Source organism: Protopterus annectens, chromosome 9.part0 (genome assembly GCF_019279795.1).
Source record: "Protopterus annectens isolate FY-2018-M chromosome 9.part0, PAN1.0, whole genome shotgun sequence".
In the NCBI taxonomy this organism is placed as follows: Eukaryota; Metazoa; Chordata; order Ceratodontiformes; family Protopteridae; genus Protopterus; species Protopterus annectens.
This window is the reverse complement of record NC_056743.1, coordinates 290,700,461-290,716,376: the sequence shown is the minus strand read 5'-3', so window position 1 is coordinate 290,716,376 and position 15,916 is coordinate 290,700,461. Positions and strand designations below refer to the sequence as shown.

General features: G+C 38.9%; 1 protein-coding gene across 2 annotated transcripts in view; it reads right to left on the bottom strand.

Annotated features, from left to right (window-relative positions):
- The window catches only part of OTOG (otogelin), a 2,079,396-nt gene that overhangs the window by 380,546 nt on the left and 1,682,934 nt on the right, over positions 1-15,916 (bottom strand). For both annotated transcript variants that reach the window (XM_044082876.1, XM_044082877.1), the window contains exon 37: positions 13,532-13,709. In XM_044082876.1, the coding sequence (XP_043938811.1) occupies positions 13,532-13,709 (178 nt within the window). The remainder of the gene's footprint in view (positions 1-13,531; positions 13,710-15,916) is intronic.

Sequence of the window (15,916 nt, the reverse complement as noted above, 5' to 3'; positions counted from 1 at the left end):
AGAGGAGTGGGTGTCCTGAGTCATGTAGGGGGGTCTACAGCTGGCTATAACTTGGATGGGTGTCTTGGCAGCTTAGTTGCACCTGGAGTAGTCCCAGTGCATCATGCTGGCAGACCAGTCTGGAGGTGTGCCTTTCCTTAATGAAGATAGATACTCCACCAGCCTTAGTCTTCCCGACCTCATTTTGAGATCAGAATGTGTAAAATGAGGTATAGCTTGGTAAGGCAGGGGTACTCTCCGCAGCCCTGAACCAAGTTTCTGTGACTGCATAGACATCAGCATCTTCCAGTGCAAAAAGAGCCTTCAGTGAGTGTATTTTTAAGTTAAGGCTGCTAGCATTTAGCAGCATCACCTTCAATTTGAGTTTTGACAGATCTTTTATGTTGGAAGATTTTCTTTGGGATATTGCCTAAAAAAGGCACAATGGGGGAGGCAAAAGCCTTGGTCAGGATACGAAATCCCAGTGGTGACAAGTGGAGGCCATCTCTGGCAAAGCAACGATGCCTGTTAACCATGTCATCCCAGGCAGACAGTTACTGGATCCCCGTGGAATGACACCAGAAACTAAGCCAATTGTTGAAGCCAGTTATTTTTTGTTGGCATTGTGGTAACATTCCTGGTGAAGGTTGTTGTTTAGGACTAGGGTCATACCTGTCTGGGACACATACTCTGAGGGCTCAATCACATCTCTCTTCATATAGCCCAGGGAGGTACAGCTCACGTTATTCACATCACCATGGATAATGACAGAGTCATACTTGTACTTGTTGTGGAGAGACTTAAATGCATGTATGATGTGGAAGATTCTAGCACCAGACAGACAACTTACAGTGATCTTCTTCTTGTTCATAGGTTCATAGGTTCATACTAGGCTATCTGCCCTAGGGCATTTATAAGCCTAGCCAGAGTTGTGTAGCTTTCACCACCCCTTAGGTTGAAGAATACTATACCCATTAGTTTGCCGTGCCTCTGTCCAGCAGTGATACAGAGATGATCCCCGGGGTAAACCTACGATCTCCCATCCACTGGTCAAGATTCCTCTTGAACAGAGCCAGCGAGGTGCTCTGTCTCACATGGACCGGGATTCTGTTCCACAGCACAGGGAGTCTCTGGGTAATGAATCTGTCCCTCCAGCACGTCCTATTTATATCCGTGTTGAGGTTTAAGTCTCTTGCTCTTGTGGCTCTGGTGGATTTGGATTTTTTGAGGTGGAGCATGTCCATTAATTCCGGGTTGGACATGGCCTTGTATGTCAGGCACAGGTCATCTCTGAGCAGACGGTATGCGACTGAATAGAGCTGGAGTTTCTTCAGTCGGGCAGCATATGGCATATTTTTGAGCCCCTTTGTCCTTTTGGTGAGGAACTTTTGGGGTCTTTCCAATTGCTGCAGGTGTCGGGTAAGATACATTCCGAATGGGGTATTGTACTCAATCATTGGTCTGATAAGTGAAGAGTACAGGGGAACAATGACCTCCCTTGATCTGGATGTAAATCCCTTCATAATCAGGTGGGCAATGTAGAAGGTCCTCCTAACCACTTTGGCAATGTGAGTGTCAAAAGAAAGGTTACTGTCAACTTGGGTCCCCAGGTCCCTGATAACCTCTTCTTTGCTTAATGGATTGCCACCTATGTGGTAACTTGGGGTTACCTTGTTTTTACCAAAGGGTATGACTATACATTATACATTAGCTTAAGGCCATGGCTCTGGCACCAGTTATCCATTTCTATGAGACCTCTCTGAAGGATATCTGTGTCTGATGGATTTTCAACTATGGTGCCCAGTTTGCAGTCATCTGCAAACTTTGTCAGCCACAGTCCTCCTATGTTTGCCTGCACTTCTGAAAAGTAGATGCCGAACAAGAGGGTCCCAGGACTGAGCCCTGTGGGACACCGCTTGTGACTGGCTTGAGTCTGACATGGCACCAGCAACTCTAACCCTGTGGGTTCTGTCCTTGAGCCAGTTTGCAACCCATCTTGTGACATATGGGTTTACATTTAAGCTGGTGAGCTTTTCTATGATACCCGAGTGGGGTATTGTGTCGAAAGCTTTTGCAAGGTCAAGGTAGGCTGTGTGAACTGCCTTACCCTCATCAATGGCCTTGGTGACTGTTTCAAAAGTCGACCAAGTTCAAGAGGCATGATCTGCCCTTGACAAAGCCAATTGGGTAGGATCCAATGTCTGTAGGTCCCCTATGTCTTTATTTATGAGTTCCATTATGATTCTCTCCATAGCTTTGCAGACCAGGCTTGTTAAGCTTATGGGAATTACCAGGGTCCGTAGAAGCACCGCCTTTGTGGAGTGGGACCACAATTGCCATATGCCACTCTTTGGATCCTGTGGTAAGGCTAAGATTAAACAGCAGCCTTATGTGTGGGTTTAGTTCCTCATTGAGTTAGCACACAGCCGGGGACACCATCCGGTCCCATTGATGCTGTGTTTTAGCTTTAGAGAGAGCAGCTCTCACCTGGGCATTTGAGATGATTGGGAGGCTACACTCTGCTGGGATAGATATTTCTCCTTTTGGGGAGGGAGAGAAATTTTCACTGAACCTGTCTGCCAGTATGTTTGCAATGTCTGTGGGTTCAGTGATTTTTGTATCATTTTGGACTAATTCTGAGCATATCTGGGAGTTTCCACCCAGATTTCTAACATAGCTAAAGAAGGCCTTATGATTGTCTTTTGAGTCCTTGGCGATTTTTCTCAAAGTTGGCCTTGGATGATTTTATGAGTGATTGCAGTTTTTTACTAGTATTGATCAGAGATGTCTTCCCTTTTAGGGATTTTGCTCTATCTTGTAGTAGCTTTCTCCTCTTGTTGTAAAGTTTGTTTATGGCTGGGGTCCACCAGATTGGGCGCTTCCCTTTGGTGGAAAGGGTCTTGATTTTATTTGGGATTGATTGATCCATGCAATCCTGGAGGTGCTCGTAGAAAGCATTTGTAAGGGATTCAGCAGCGTGGGTTGTGGTTTCCAATGGCTCAGGGGCCTTGAAGGATACCACACCAGTCTTAAGAAGTGTGAAGTTGGCTTTTGAGAAGTTCTTCACTGTGGTCTTTTTGTTGGGGGCGGGATGTGGATCTCGTGAGATTAGTTTATGGTCTGATCTCACCAATGAGGGATATACTTCCGGTGTGGAGCATTTTGTCCCCATGTTTGTGATGATCAGGTCTAGTATAGTTTCACCTCTTGTGGGAATGGTGACAAGTTGTTCCATAGCATTTGAGTTTATGAACTCCAGGAACCTTTGGGCTAGGGTATTGGGGCTTGAGTAATGTTCCCAGTCTATGTTTGGGTAGTTGAAGTCACCCAATATGATGGTGTTTGGAGAGACATTTATACTCTCCAGTGTCTTCAGGAAGGCTGTGTGTTGAGTCTGGTGAGGGGGACATTGATGTGTCTCACAACTGAGTCATAACACCATTGCGTTAATTTATGCCTTACTATAAAACTAGAAGAACCTGATCATTTGTAAATTGTATTTAGACAATCTATTGCTTTAGTTTTCAGCTTGGAACTAAGTGTTTTGTCATTATTATGATGAGCCTATAAATATTTGATGTTCTAAGCATATCCATTTCCTCATTTCTTACAGACTCCTGATAGTAATACACACTCTTTGTTAGTTTCATTTTATGAAAGCCAACTTACTTTTTGACCAACTTCATTTTTCTTAGCTGAAACATCAGTGCTAATAACCATTCTAAGGCTGTAAACTTTCATTGTAAGAACAATAGAATCTGTTGCCCTGATATCTGTTGTACAAAATGCAGCCCCCATCTTTGGAATAGACTCCTTCTCCATATCAAGTGTAATACCATCCAAAAAACTTTTAAAGCAAACAATAATGAGCAAAGTAAGGTAGCCATAAACTCTTGCCTTTACCTTCACGAAAACATTTAAATCAAACCTTTATAAGTGGATGGATAACTATAAATTCATGCCTATACTATCCCAAAAACCTTTAAATCAATCCTTAGTGACTGGATGGGTAACCATAAACTAATGCCTATAACATCCTGCAAACCTTTAAAGTCAACCTCACTGACTGGATGGTTAACCGTAAATTTGTGCCTGACACTAACACTAATGATCTGTTCAGAAGGAAGTAATCTATTCTCATCATTGCAAAGGTAATTTGGGTAAGTTTATTGATGGCTCTACACCCTAAAGTTAGTAAAAGAAACACTATGCACTTATGAAGCTATAAGCCCATGTTACCTTGCTGGAGATAATGATATAATAAACATCTAAATCAATGTGCAGCTTAGTGCAGGATCATGAACTCCCTCAGTGGTTGTCACTCGTCTGTTCAGGGTAGAACAGACAAGCGGATGTGGGTTCTGTTCAAGCAGCTTTATTACACACAAACACATCAGAAGTGAGGCTTTGTAACTTAAACTTAAATAAACTTATAAACTGACTACTACATTCATACATGTCAACACTCTTGCTGTTCTCTCAAAATGGCACTGCTGCCTGCACGTGCTCTGTATTTATATGCACATGCTCTATCTAGAAATGCTTCTTAAAGGAACATACACACACTGTGATCTACAGTGGTTACTCAAAAAGGCTTCATTCAGAGGAGTCCATCAAAATACCTAATTGTGAGTCAATGTTAGTAAGTTAGCAATTTCTGATAACCTGCACTCACTCAGTTATTCATCCCACAGCAGGTAGACTATAAGCTGAGAAGTTTAATTTCAGTAACTACTGTCATCATCGCTAGTGTTTGTGTGCCAGTTAAACTTACTTTGCTATGATCCATGGCTGCTTTACAAAAAAATCAGTGATGTGTTTTACAAAATAAACTGTTTACCCTCTTTTCAAATACCATCATCATCCGGGTTGCCAAGCTAACTCAAACTATTTCACAGCAAACAATGTGTAACAAATTACTTTGCTTTGTAGAGTTCAAAAGTTATTTATAGGCATTACAATTTCTTGGTAGATGTTTTTTAATTTTTTTTTTTTTTATTTACGATACATGTCCAAACTAATCTGTATCTTTTTCTTCTTATATGAGTCCAGGGTATTTCCAACACATTGGCTAAATATTACACTTGTGAAAATATAGAGTGAAACAAGAATGCATGTAAAATTAGCAACTGTGTAAGGACACAGGAGGTATGTGATAGGATTACAAAATGGCATGAGAAAACCACCTGATAGAACTCAATAGCCATGTTATTAATTAAATAAAAATGACATCACTGTGCTCAGCACCCAACATCTGGTGTACAATAGGCATTTTTCTATCACTATGACAAACTAAACACACATAGTTTGTACTACACTCACCCACTAACATATAAATATTTTTAAGAGATGGCATAAAAATCAGCTATTCCTGCATGCTTGTACTGGTTATAATAAACATTCAGTGTGGTAGTAAACAATGTGTAATGTATGGAGTGAGGTTTCAGAGGTCAGGGCAGACAATGAGGGAAAAAAGCACCTGGGGAAAGAAGAAAGTACTAAGGCAATGGTCATGAATATGTTACTGTGAAAATAAAATGATGCCAGAATGAAGCAGAGAAAGTGTCGGAATGAAGAATAATGAAACTGAAGCACAAAAATGGGAAGGGCGTGCAGGTAAGGACATTGTAAGAGAAAAGGAACACAAGAAATGGATGGGATTAAAATAAACCGAACAGTCTGCAGTATAAGTAAACCAGGAGCACTGCAAACTGAAGGACCGAAATGACATGAACACAGCACCCAGTAAATAGAAAGGAACAGGGGGCAAAAGAATACGATTACACAAAAGTGTGTGGACCCCACAGCATAGGAAAACAGCATGATAAGTTATTGGAAACAAAGTAAAGCACAGGTGTGCAAGTAAACTTATCATAACAGAAGATATTGAATGATCACTGCAACAGTAGCTTTATATATATATATATATATATATATATATATATATATATATATATATATATATGGGCTTAATCCTGCCAAGGGTATAAGAGCCAGAGAGCTTTCAAATTTTCAGAGCACCTTCCATGCACCCAAACTGTCAGGAAGATCAAGATGAGCTGACTAAAAGGCAAGTTTGGCCACCAAGTCCTTCAGAGCTTTCCTACCTACAGACAGAAGGAGGCTGAGCCCTGAAAGGACAACGTTAGGAAGAACAAAACATAAATAAATAAATAACCATACCCTAGCATAAATAACACACTTAGAAGCTACGGGGGAAGACTGGAGGGAGGAAGCACTTGCTGCAACAGTGATCATTGGAACATCTAGTCTTATGGTAAGTTTATTAACACAATTGTACTGTGTTCATCATACTGAACATAGTGACAACAGCTGGTAGATGGGTAGATTACCCTTGCTTACTATATTTGGGAGGTGGAAGAGAAGAGTCAGGAGTCCCTGGGAAATGTCCTTGTAATGCCTGATCTAGACCTAGAGAAGCAATCAAGCTTATAGTGGTTTGTAAAAGTAAGTACAGATGACCAAGTTGCAACTTCTAGTATACTTCTAGACTCCAACCCTTTCCAAAAACCATAGATGAATCCAAGGCCTGGTATGGTGGACCTTGACCCTGCCTGGAATAGTTTTGTTGTGGTGAGTATAACAAAATGTAATGGTCTTAGAGAACTATTTGAAAATAGTCTGTTTTGACACTGGTTGCCCCCCCCCTTCATTCCTTCACAAGAAATGAGCAATTGATCCAAAGTAGTGAAAGATTTTGTTCCATCAAGATTGTACCCAAGATGTCTCTGGACATCAAAGGTATCCTTTCTCTCTCATTTTTTGGGTTGATGAAAAATGGGGAGATGGATAATCTGGCTTAAAGTAAACTTGGATACCACATTAGGCATAAAATAAGGATTAGTTCTCAAAGAAACCCTGTCCCTGTGGAAAATGAGATAGGATTGACTCACCATAAGAGCTTGACAATCAGGTACCCTACTTGCAGAAGACAGAGCAATCAGTAAAACTATTTTCCATTTTAAGAACCTCAAGTTAGCCAGGTTAGCTGGTTCAAATGGAGCAAGTGCTGGCTTCTGTAACACAAAATTAAGATCCACAAAAGGTTCAGCACAGGTTCTGTAAGAAGCCCACTTCAGTTAACAGCTTCCTTCATGCTGACAGCATGCATCCCCCTCATTTAATAAATTGTCTACCTTATGGTGAATTTAGGAGGATTTATTATAATACATCAGACAATATGTTAAGGGATGGTTATTTGGATGAAGTATTCAGAACATATTCTATTGAAGGCTAGAAACAAGGTTTTGGGATATAATGGAAGAATGAGAACAAGGATTGTTTTGGCACACATGGATGGAACAAGTTGTGAAGATGAAAAGGTGAAATTATTTTTTGTACTAGATTCTCCCCTTTTTCCAAAACTTTGGAAAATATAGTAAGACATCTGTGGTATGTGATGATGTCTTTATTGGACACCTTTTTCCTAAACATATCATTTGTTCATATGGCAGATACAGTAAATTGAAGGAGTTATTGACTGGGGATGGCACTGAGGTGGAATCAATAGGTATAGTGGGGAAGCACATCTGTGGTAATTGTTCAGTGTGTAGCAGGGTTAGGAACTTGGATAGGAATATAATTAACGGTAGAAGGTACAAAACCACAGAATACTTCAACTGCAATTCTTTTAGAGTGATTTATATTATTGGGTGTCATTGCAGGAGAACTAGTTGATATATTGGACAAACAAAGAGAAAAGTTAAGGTGTGCATTATAGAACATTTGGGGGATATAAGAAGACAAAGTAAAAACAGTCCAGTAGTTGGTTATTTTATCTCTGCACATGGGGGAGGAGCAAACAGCTTATTCTTTAGTGTTTTAGCCAAATCTTAAAGATGGAGGGGAACTTTAAAAGGGAACTTGATAGGGTAGAATGCAGGATGATCCTAAACTACAGATCATTGTCTCCCATGGGGATGAATGTAGATAGTAATATAACTTTATGAAAGAAATCACATTTTTTACATATTCAAATTTGATAAAATCATCAATAAAAATCACAAAATAAAATAAAAATTAAAAACTTAGGAGTTTATTATATTTCATACATGGTTATTAGAAAGATTTTGAATGTAAATATGTGTATGTATATATTATATATATATATATATATATATATATATATATATATATATATATTTTGTGTTTTTATGAAATTGTGTTTAATTTTAAGTTTATGGTCATTTTGGCTACTATCATTTTAAATGTTTAAAACATTTAATTGAGTGCATATATTGGTCAATGCAGAAGCACTGAGTATATAAATTGGACAGCATGTAGTAGGCTTAATTATTCTTAGAAAGCAAAAGGCCGAGGTACCAGAATAAAGTTGACACTGATTTATATCCTTTGGTGTCTGTGGTTCCTGTTCTGAAGCTGTTTTTGGTGTTTTTGTGGTTTAGAGGTAGAGGAGCATTTATTATGTCTTTAAACAAAATTAAGACCCCACTGAGGGGCCACCGGCTTTCTTTGAGGCCTCTTGTTCAAAATCTCTTTCAGAAACATTTTGACATGAGAATGCTTTGAAAGATGAGGATCTGTGGCAGACATGCTGAGATGGCCAATAAATGAACCTTGACTTGTGGAGTAAGAAAAGCCATAGGATAGTAATTCACAAAAATGTTGTAAAACCAGAGAGCAACTGGTTATGTTGTTGGTGCCAACCAAAAAACCTCTTCCATCTGCTAATATATGATTTTCTAGGAGCGGGCTTTCTTGCCTTCTTTAGTATCTGATGTATGTCCTCACTAAACAAGTGCCTGATGATAATTAAGAAGCTATCATCCAGGAAGTCAACTCAAGATGATTGCTGTCTGGGTTTATCAAACACCCTGTTCTTGTGTGAGTAGATCAAGTTTGTGAGGATGATTATGGTAATTGTCCCTAGCCACTTCAAAAAGAATAATGATCTTGGGGGTTTCCTTATGAATCTTCAGTAGTACACTGAACATTAGTGGAAAGAGTAGAAAAGCATACAGGAACATTCCTGTCCAAAGAAAGGAAAAGACATCTGGCTTCTGGGCCTTCTTGCATGGAGTCTTAGAGTAGAATCTTGCCAGCTGATTCTTCAGTGATGTGACAAAGAGGTCTACTTGAGAAACTCACCACAGAAGGATCATATATTGAAAGACGCCCTAATCAAGTTTTCATTTGTGAGGATCTGCTCTTGTCCTGCTCAGTTTGTCTGCCACTCAGTTTTTGGTCTGACAAATGCCGGAGGCCTGTAGAGTGAGATTGTATTGTGAAGCTATATCCCAACCTAATGTGGCTAGCCTGCAGAGGGGGTACAACCTGGTTACACTTCCTTGTTGATGTACTGCATGACTATGGTATTGTATGCAACAACTTGAAGATGTCCTGGGGACCAAAGATGATTCAGAGAATTGAATGCCTTGATCAGAGCAAGCATTTAATTTATATTTATGTCCTTGCCTCTGTCCCTGGTATCCCACATACTTTACATTCTATCCCTCCTGAAACTGCTTCCCAACCAAAATCCAAGATGGCTGTGGTGACTGACTGCTTTGGAACAGGGAGGGAGAGGTGGAGACCTAGATTTAGCATTCCAAAGACATGCATCTGGAGAATTTCTCCCCGGGCCTCCGCTGAAAACAGGCTCTGTGGAACCTAGTCGGGCATTCCGGGTCAACAAATGTTAAATAAATAAAATAAATAAATAAATAAAATTTAAGGCTATCTATTGTCTCCCCAGGTGATTTCTCTTCTGACAAACCTCAGCATTCAGCTCTGAAAAGCCAAGGAGTGTTGGTGCTGGGATAAAGGAGACTTCAAATACAACTGTGTCTTTCTCAATTAGAGTCTTGTCAGGGGTATTTTGAGCATTATAGAAGCCATGAGAACCAAAATCCTCAGGTATTCCCTCACAATGTCAGAGTGAAACATGCTAGAAATAGATCCAGATATAGATCTATGTTTTCCTGTTGAAGAAAAGCCCTTTGAATTGTGATGTCTAGTTGACATCCCAGAAACAAAATCCTGGGAGGAGTTAAGAAAGACTTTTGAATGTTCTCTTGGGACCCCAGTTTGTGTAAGAGATCTCTCATCCAAGGCAGAGATGCCTGATACTTTGAAAAAAAAATTGCAACGATAAATAAGCTGTCTAAATGTGGAAAATTGTGGATACCCTGTAGCCTGCACTGAGCTATAACTGGAGCTAGACACTTTGTGAACACTGTTGGCACAGTGGATAGTCCAAAGGGTAAGACAGAGAACTGATAATGTGATCCAGACGCACAAGACCTTAAGAAATGTATAAAGTCTGTAATTATAGGACTGTAAGGATAAGCATGTTTTAAATCGAATTTTACCAGGATACTTGAATGAGGAAGAAGAGGTGTCAGGTTGTGAAGTGACATCATTTTGAACATGGGAATTATCTCCAACAGGTTTGGGAAAGAAAGATACAGAACTGGTATCCAATCATTTTCTTTCACTGGCACTAAAAACATCCTTGAATAAAACTCATTTTGCACCTGGGAAGTGGGCTGGTTCTATTACTCACTGTGATAGCACATGATGAAAGACAGGTGGAAACAAAAGAGTCAAATCTGGAGGATGTGAAATATCCCCCTGAAAAGTACGAATTTCCTCCCATTGCCATCTGTAACCCTGATAAATGATCCTCAGAACCCTTATGTCTAAAACTATCTCTTGCTATTTGGATATTCAGACTTTATGTAAGAAGGGTATGTGTGTGTTTGGGGGGAGGAACAAAGTTGCTTAAATACTCATTCTACCTTATAGGACTGTTCTTGGGTTCTTGGGATTGGGAGTTTTCCTAATTCTTCTTGGAATTCCCCTGCAATGTCTTCAAAAAACATCTGTTTGCCTGCATTTTGTTGAGACAGTTTATTTTATTTCTTACCAAAACTGGATGAGGAGTTAGAGAATCCCTTGGAAAATATGGAAAAGCAGGGCTGGAAAATTCTTAAGAGATTCTCTGAATCAGCTTGCCTCTTTCATCACACTTTTTGATCACCTCTGCATCAGAGGGGCCAAAAAATAAATTTGTATCCAAAGAAGAAGAAGAAGAATTTAAAATCTCATTTTTAACATCGTCTGGCATTTCTGAGACTGCAGCCATGCAAATCTCCTCAAAACAGCACCAGTGGCCACTGTCCTTGAAGAAGTATCAACAGAGGCAATGCACATACCGTATACACGTAGTAGTGACTTGAACAATATATGAAATTAAATTACTTAAAGCCGATTTTTCCATAAAAGAAGAAACTGCTGCCCAGATATTCCTCATAATTTCACAATTAGTCAACACAAACCTTAACATATGAGCCTGATAATTCAACATTCTGAAAATCAAAACTGCAAACACATACACTTTTTCAGCATACTTATCAGTAATCTCCCCATCCTTATTAGAAATAGTAGGACTGGAATTGACTAAATGTTTAGCAGCAGAAGGATTAACTAAAGCTATTCCTGCTGGATCAGGTGTGAGAAGACTGTATAAAAACGTAAAAGACTGAATATTATTATACATCTCATCTGCCTTTGTAGAGGCAGCTGGCTAACTGTCAGGAAAACTGCAGGCAGCAACACACATGCACACATCCTCCAAGGCTGACATAACTGGAGGAATTGGTGCAAGTTCTGGAAATTCTTTCTGTAACAACTCATAGTATTTTCTTAGGGACAGAGAAACCTCAGTGTTCTCCCACTGAAAAAAACTGGCACATTCTATAAATCGTCTCAGAGAAAGTGACCCCCTCCCCCAACAAAAGGAAGAGTAAGAAATTGAGCTGTTGTCTGAGTCTGAATCAGATGTCTGAGGAGACAACCATGTATCTGTCCCCTCATCCAACTTTCCAGATTCAGTTTCTTGAGTATATTCAGGAAAGGAAGTATTCCTCTTTCTTTTACCAGAAACTACCTTACAAGAAGGATCAATATCCTGAATTAAACCCTGAGCCAGACCCAGTAAACTATTCTTGTCTAAAGAAATTTGAGGATTAGTAGATCGATGTTTACATTTCTGCTTTAACAGGAATAATGGGACCAACAGTGTCATTAATGGCAGCAGCAGCTTCTTCGGGGATGGGCACAACATTCTGACAAAACAGGGAAACCTTCCCTGTTCCTTTACCAGGACTGACAAGAGCATCTCTCACTCTCTGTCTTGTGGGCTGGTACAAAGAAAGCATCTTTAGAAGTCATCATAAACTCCACCAGTATAACAAACTTAGAACCACAAACAACCAACAAATCACTTCCAAAACAGAGAATACTTTAATGGTTAAGCGCTTTCATTCATAAGAACTTCTGATGAAGTTCTTATGAATGAAAGCGCTTAACCATTAAAGTATTCTCTGTGTTGGCAGTGATTTGTTGGTTATTTGTGGTTCTATCTTTAAAAGTCACTTTTTTCACAAACAAACATAGTAAAAAGCTAATTTAAAATGATTTACCAGCCCCACAAAGTAAGACACAACTTCTGCACAGAAAAAAAGGTTTTCTATAATTTTAAACAACTTTTAAACTGCCAGGAAAAAAGAGCACTCATTTTAAATTATAGTACAGTCTTGTGACAGTCCATTAATATACAAACTCCTAGCTTTAAAATAACTTTTCCTGAATAGTATAGCATCAGTGAAAAACAAAATTATAAAATTTATTTTTTTTTCCTAAAAGGGAACTTATCTGCCCAGCAAAGGAACAACACAAGCCAGCTGTTGGCTTTCAAAAGCCTCAGAGGAACACTCTTTGAAGGCAGTAAAGCTCTGAAGGACTTGATGTCTAGAAATGTGTTTTAGTCAGCTCTTCTTGAGCTGCCTGATAGCTTGGGTGCATGGAAGATGCCCTGAGGGGCTCCCTATTTAAATGTCAGCACTCACGTGCAGAAAAGGAAAAAAAAAAGTACAGGACATGAGCAAATCACAAAAATTGCTCTACTCCATAAAGGAGGAAGTAGGGTAAACACCCCACACATTCCTCAATTGATATACCAGCTCAGAGACTGACATACCTCAGAGAAAAAGAAGTATTCAGAGAAATTGTAAGGGTGATCTTTCAGCCTTTAAGTCCTCACTTTAGCGGGTCCCAACTTTTCAAATGGTTACTGCACTGAAGCTTTGGAAGCGGGCCTGCTGTTATATCCTTGGCAGGATACAGCCCCATACAGCTTAGGCTACTGCAATGGCCAATATGATGGGCATGTAAAGATGTTTACAATAGGAAAGAGCAGGACTAGTAAATGTCAGCAGAATACATTCAAATTAACCTTACTACAAGCATAACTCTGTTACTCTTGAGAAACAGTTATTATTATTATTATTATTATTATTATTATTATTATTATTATTATTATTATTATTTTGCATGTAAAAGTATCAAATGTTAGAAAATCAAAGAAATCAGAGACTGCTATTGTTCTAGATGCATGAATGCAAGAACTGCAATCTTTTTCAAATACAATGGAGCAAAATCAAGTAAACTTTAAATGTTTTCAAGCAATGAAGAACTTTCATTTTTCACATTATAATGTAATACATACATGGACATTCCCACTTTGGACAGCATTTGTCTCCATTAACTTGTACTGCAAATCCCAGGACTCCACAGCTGGGCTGTGTTGCATTATAAGGACAGTTCTGTGACATGTTAATTGGAATTAAGTGCCCATCCATGCAGATGATTTGAATGCATTCATTATCGGTGTAGATATTTCTGGGCTGTAACATAGAAATAAACACAGTACAATCAGAGAAGCTAAACAATAAAAAATATATGAGTTAAAACAGTTTCTGATCTAAAAAAATGTACAGATGGCATATTGTTCTTACAACTGAAAAGTTATACAGTGATATGAGCTATGGAGGTTTAAAGTCAGAGCTTAAATGCTATTGCAGCAGAACTGCCTTTGTCAAAACATTTTTCAAATGTTTTCTTGGGAATAAAACTTATCTATTTATTATTATTTTAAGGTGAATGCACTACCTGGACCTCCAGTATCCAAAGCCCCAGGTCTCCTTCATCCAAAGCTGAATAATCATTTAAAACACTGGCATATTACAGAGGAAAGTATTACTGTCCTGCTGTGTAGCAGTTTTGCTTAAAGGGGATATAAGGAAATACATGACTGAATAGTCTATATAGGTTTTTTTCTCACTTTCAGCTAATGCAGCTGAATTTAAATATTATTAACATAGAACTGTCATTTTTTCACATACTTGTAAGAACAGATCAGGAATAATCCGTGTCACCGTAATCCAGAACCTTCAGTAAACCATCTTCTGCATAATGTATGTTGCCTACATCTCATACACATTTTCCATTGTTTGACTTACATAGCATCTTACTCTACAATCTGCCTACCAATAAAAGTGAGTCATTGCAAAGAAAAATAAACTGCTTTTTCCACTTCACATAACTATTTGCTTAGCATTAAAATTTATTTGACCAGCATAACATTCTGTGTGATATAGGCATGAATATCACAACTCAAGCTATGTTATAATGTTAACATCAGCGAACATTCCATAAGTCTGTAAGAATAAAGGGTACTTACGTATTATCGCAACCACATTTGGAACTGCAGAAGCAGAACTTGCTTTCTAGCCATTCTGCAGCCAAAAACAAAAAATGTTGTCAGCCTTGCTTTTGAGGAGAACTGGCTTGTGTGTGTGTGTGTGTGTGTGTGTGTGTGTGTGTGTGTGTGTGTGTGTGTGTGTGTCACTGAAGTGTCAGTAACTCCCAAGAAAGCAGATGAAATGAAATGAAAGAATGGAAAGCAAGGCAGCGAACTGTTATTCCACACTTATGTATTATCGCAACCACATTCGGAATTGCAGTTCCTGAAGCAGAATCGGCATTTTGTATACAGTGCAGTGATGAACCCCGACACATAAGTACTCATGCCCTCCCCCCCCAAGTCTGGCTTACAGACATTAAGTAAATACGGAGATTTGCGACCCACCTGCTTCTGTATTGCTAGATTATAGGAGAATTGTCTGTATTACCTCTGTGCTGCTGGGAAATTGTTACTTTATGCATCCTGGGAGCATTACACTGCATAGGTTAAGGGTAATTGATCACAGCGATTGTCCTCTGGTTACATCTGACTTTGTACTTGTTTTCTCCAGCAGACAGTTGAGCAATATAATCATATTAGGCATCAAGTTTATATTACGGGTCCTTTAATAATAAGCTCTGCATCTTGCTTTGATTAAAGACTGAAATCTGTAACATTTTACAAAACACAATTAACCGTACTTTTCATCTTACGAACATACCTCTTAAAAGTAAACATAATTGGGTAAGTATGCTGTAATTCAGTGGGAAAAGCTAGTAGAAGAGCAGGCTTTACATCAAAGTACATTTTCTGAAGAATAATTGTAAAAGTGGTCCACCGACATCCGTGTTTTACTGTAGTAAAGGTTTCAGGGTTCATCACTGCACTGTATACAAAGTGTCTATTCTGCTTCAGGACTGTGTTTGGAATGTGGTTGCGATAATACGTAAGTACCGAATAAAGTAGAGACATCTGTAAACGGTACAGTAGGTTTTCCTTAATTGAGATATAGTTAACAGAGACAATCTTCCTCAGACTCCCCTATGAAATTAATTTTTGAGCTTTAGACTGCTTGTCAGAATTCCAAGGTACATTTACTAGTGATATATATTTCTGAGAGCAGCCTGGGTGGGGCCTATTAATTTTCTCCTGTGGACAAATCCTACTTCTGCCTATTCCATTAATGAGTAAATAGTGGCTGGCTAAACACCATGGTGATATCATGCCACACAAAATCAAATGTTGTATTTTGAATTGTTTTAACAAATGAGTTAAGTAGGAAACATGAAGATGACTATAATTAAATAAGATGTAATAAAGAAGTGCAGATACTACCTAAACCACTGGGCTGATAAATGTAATGAATAA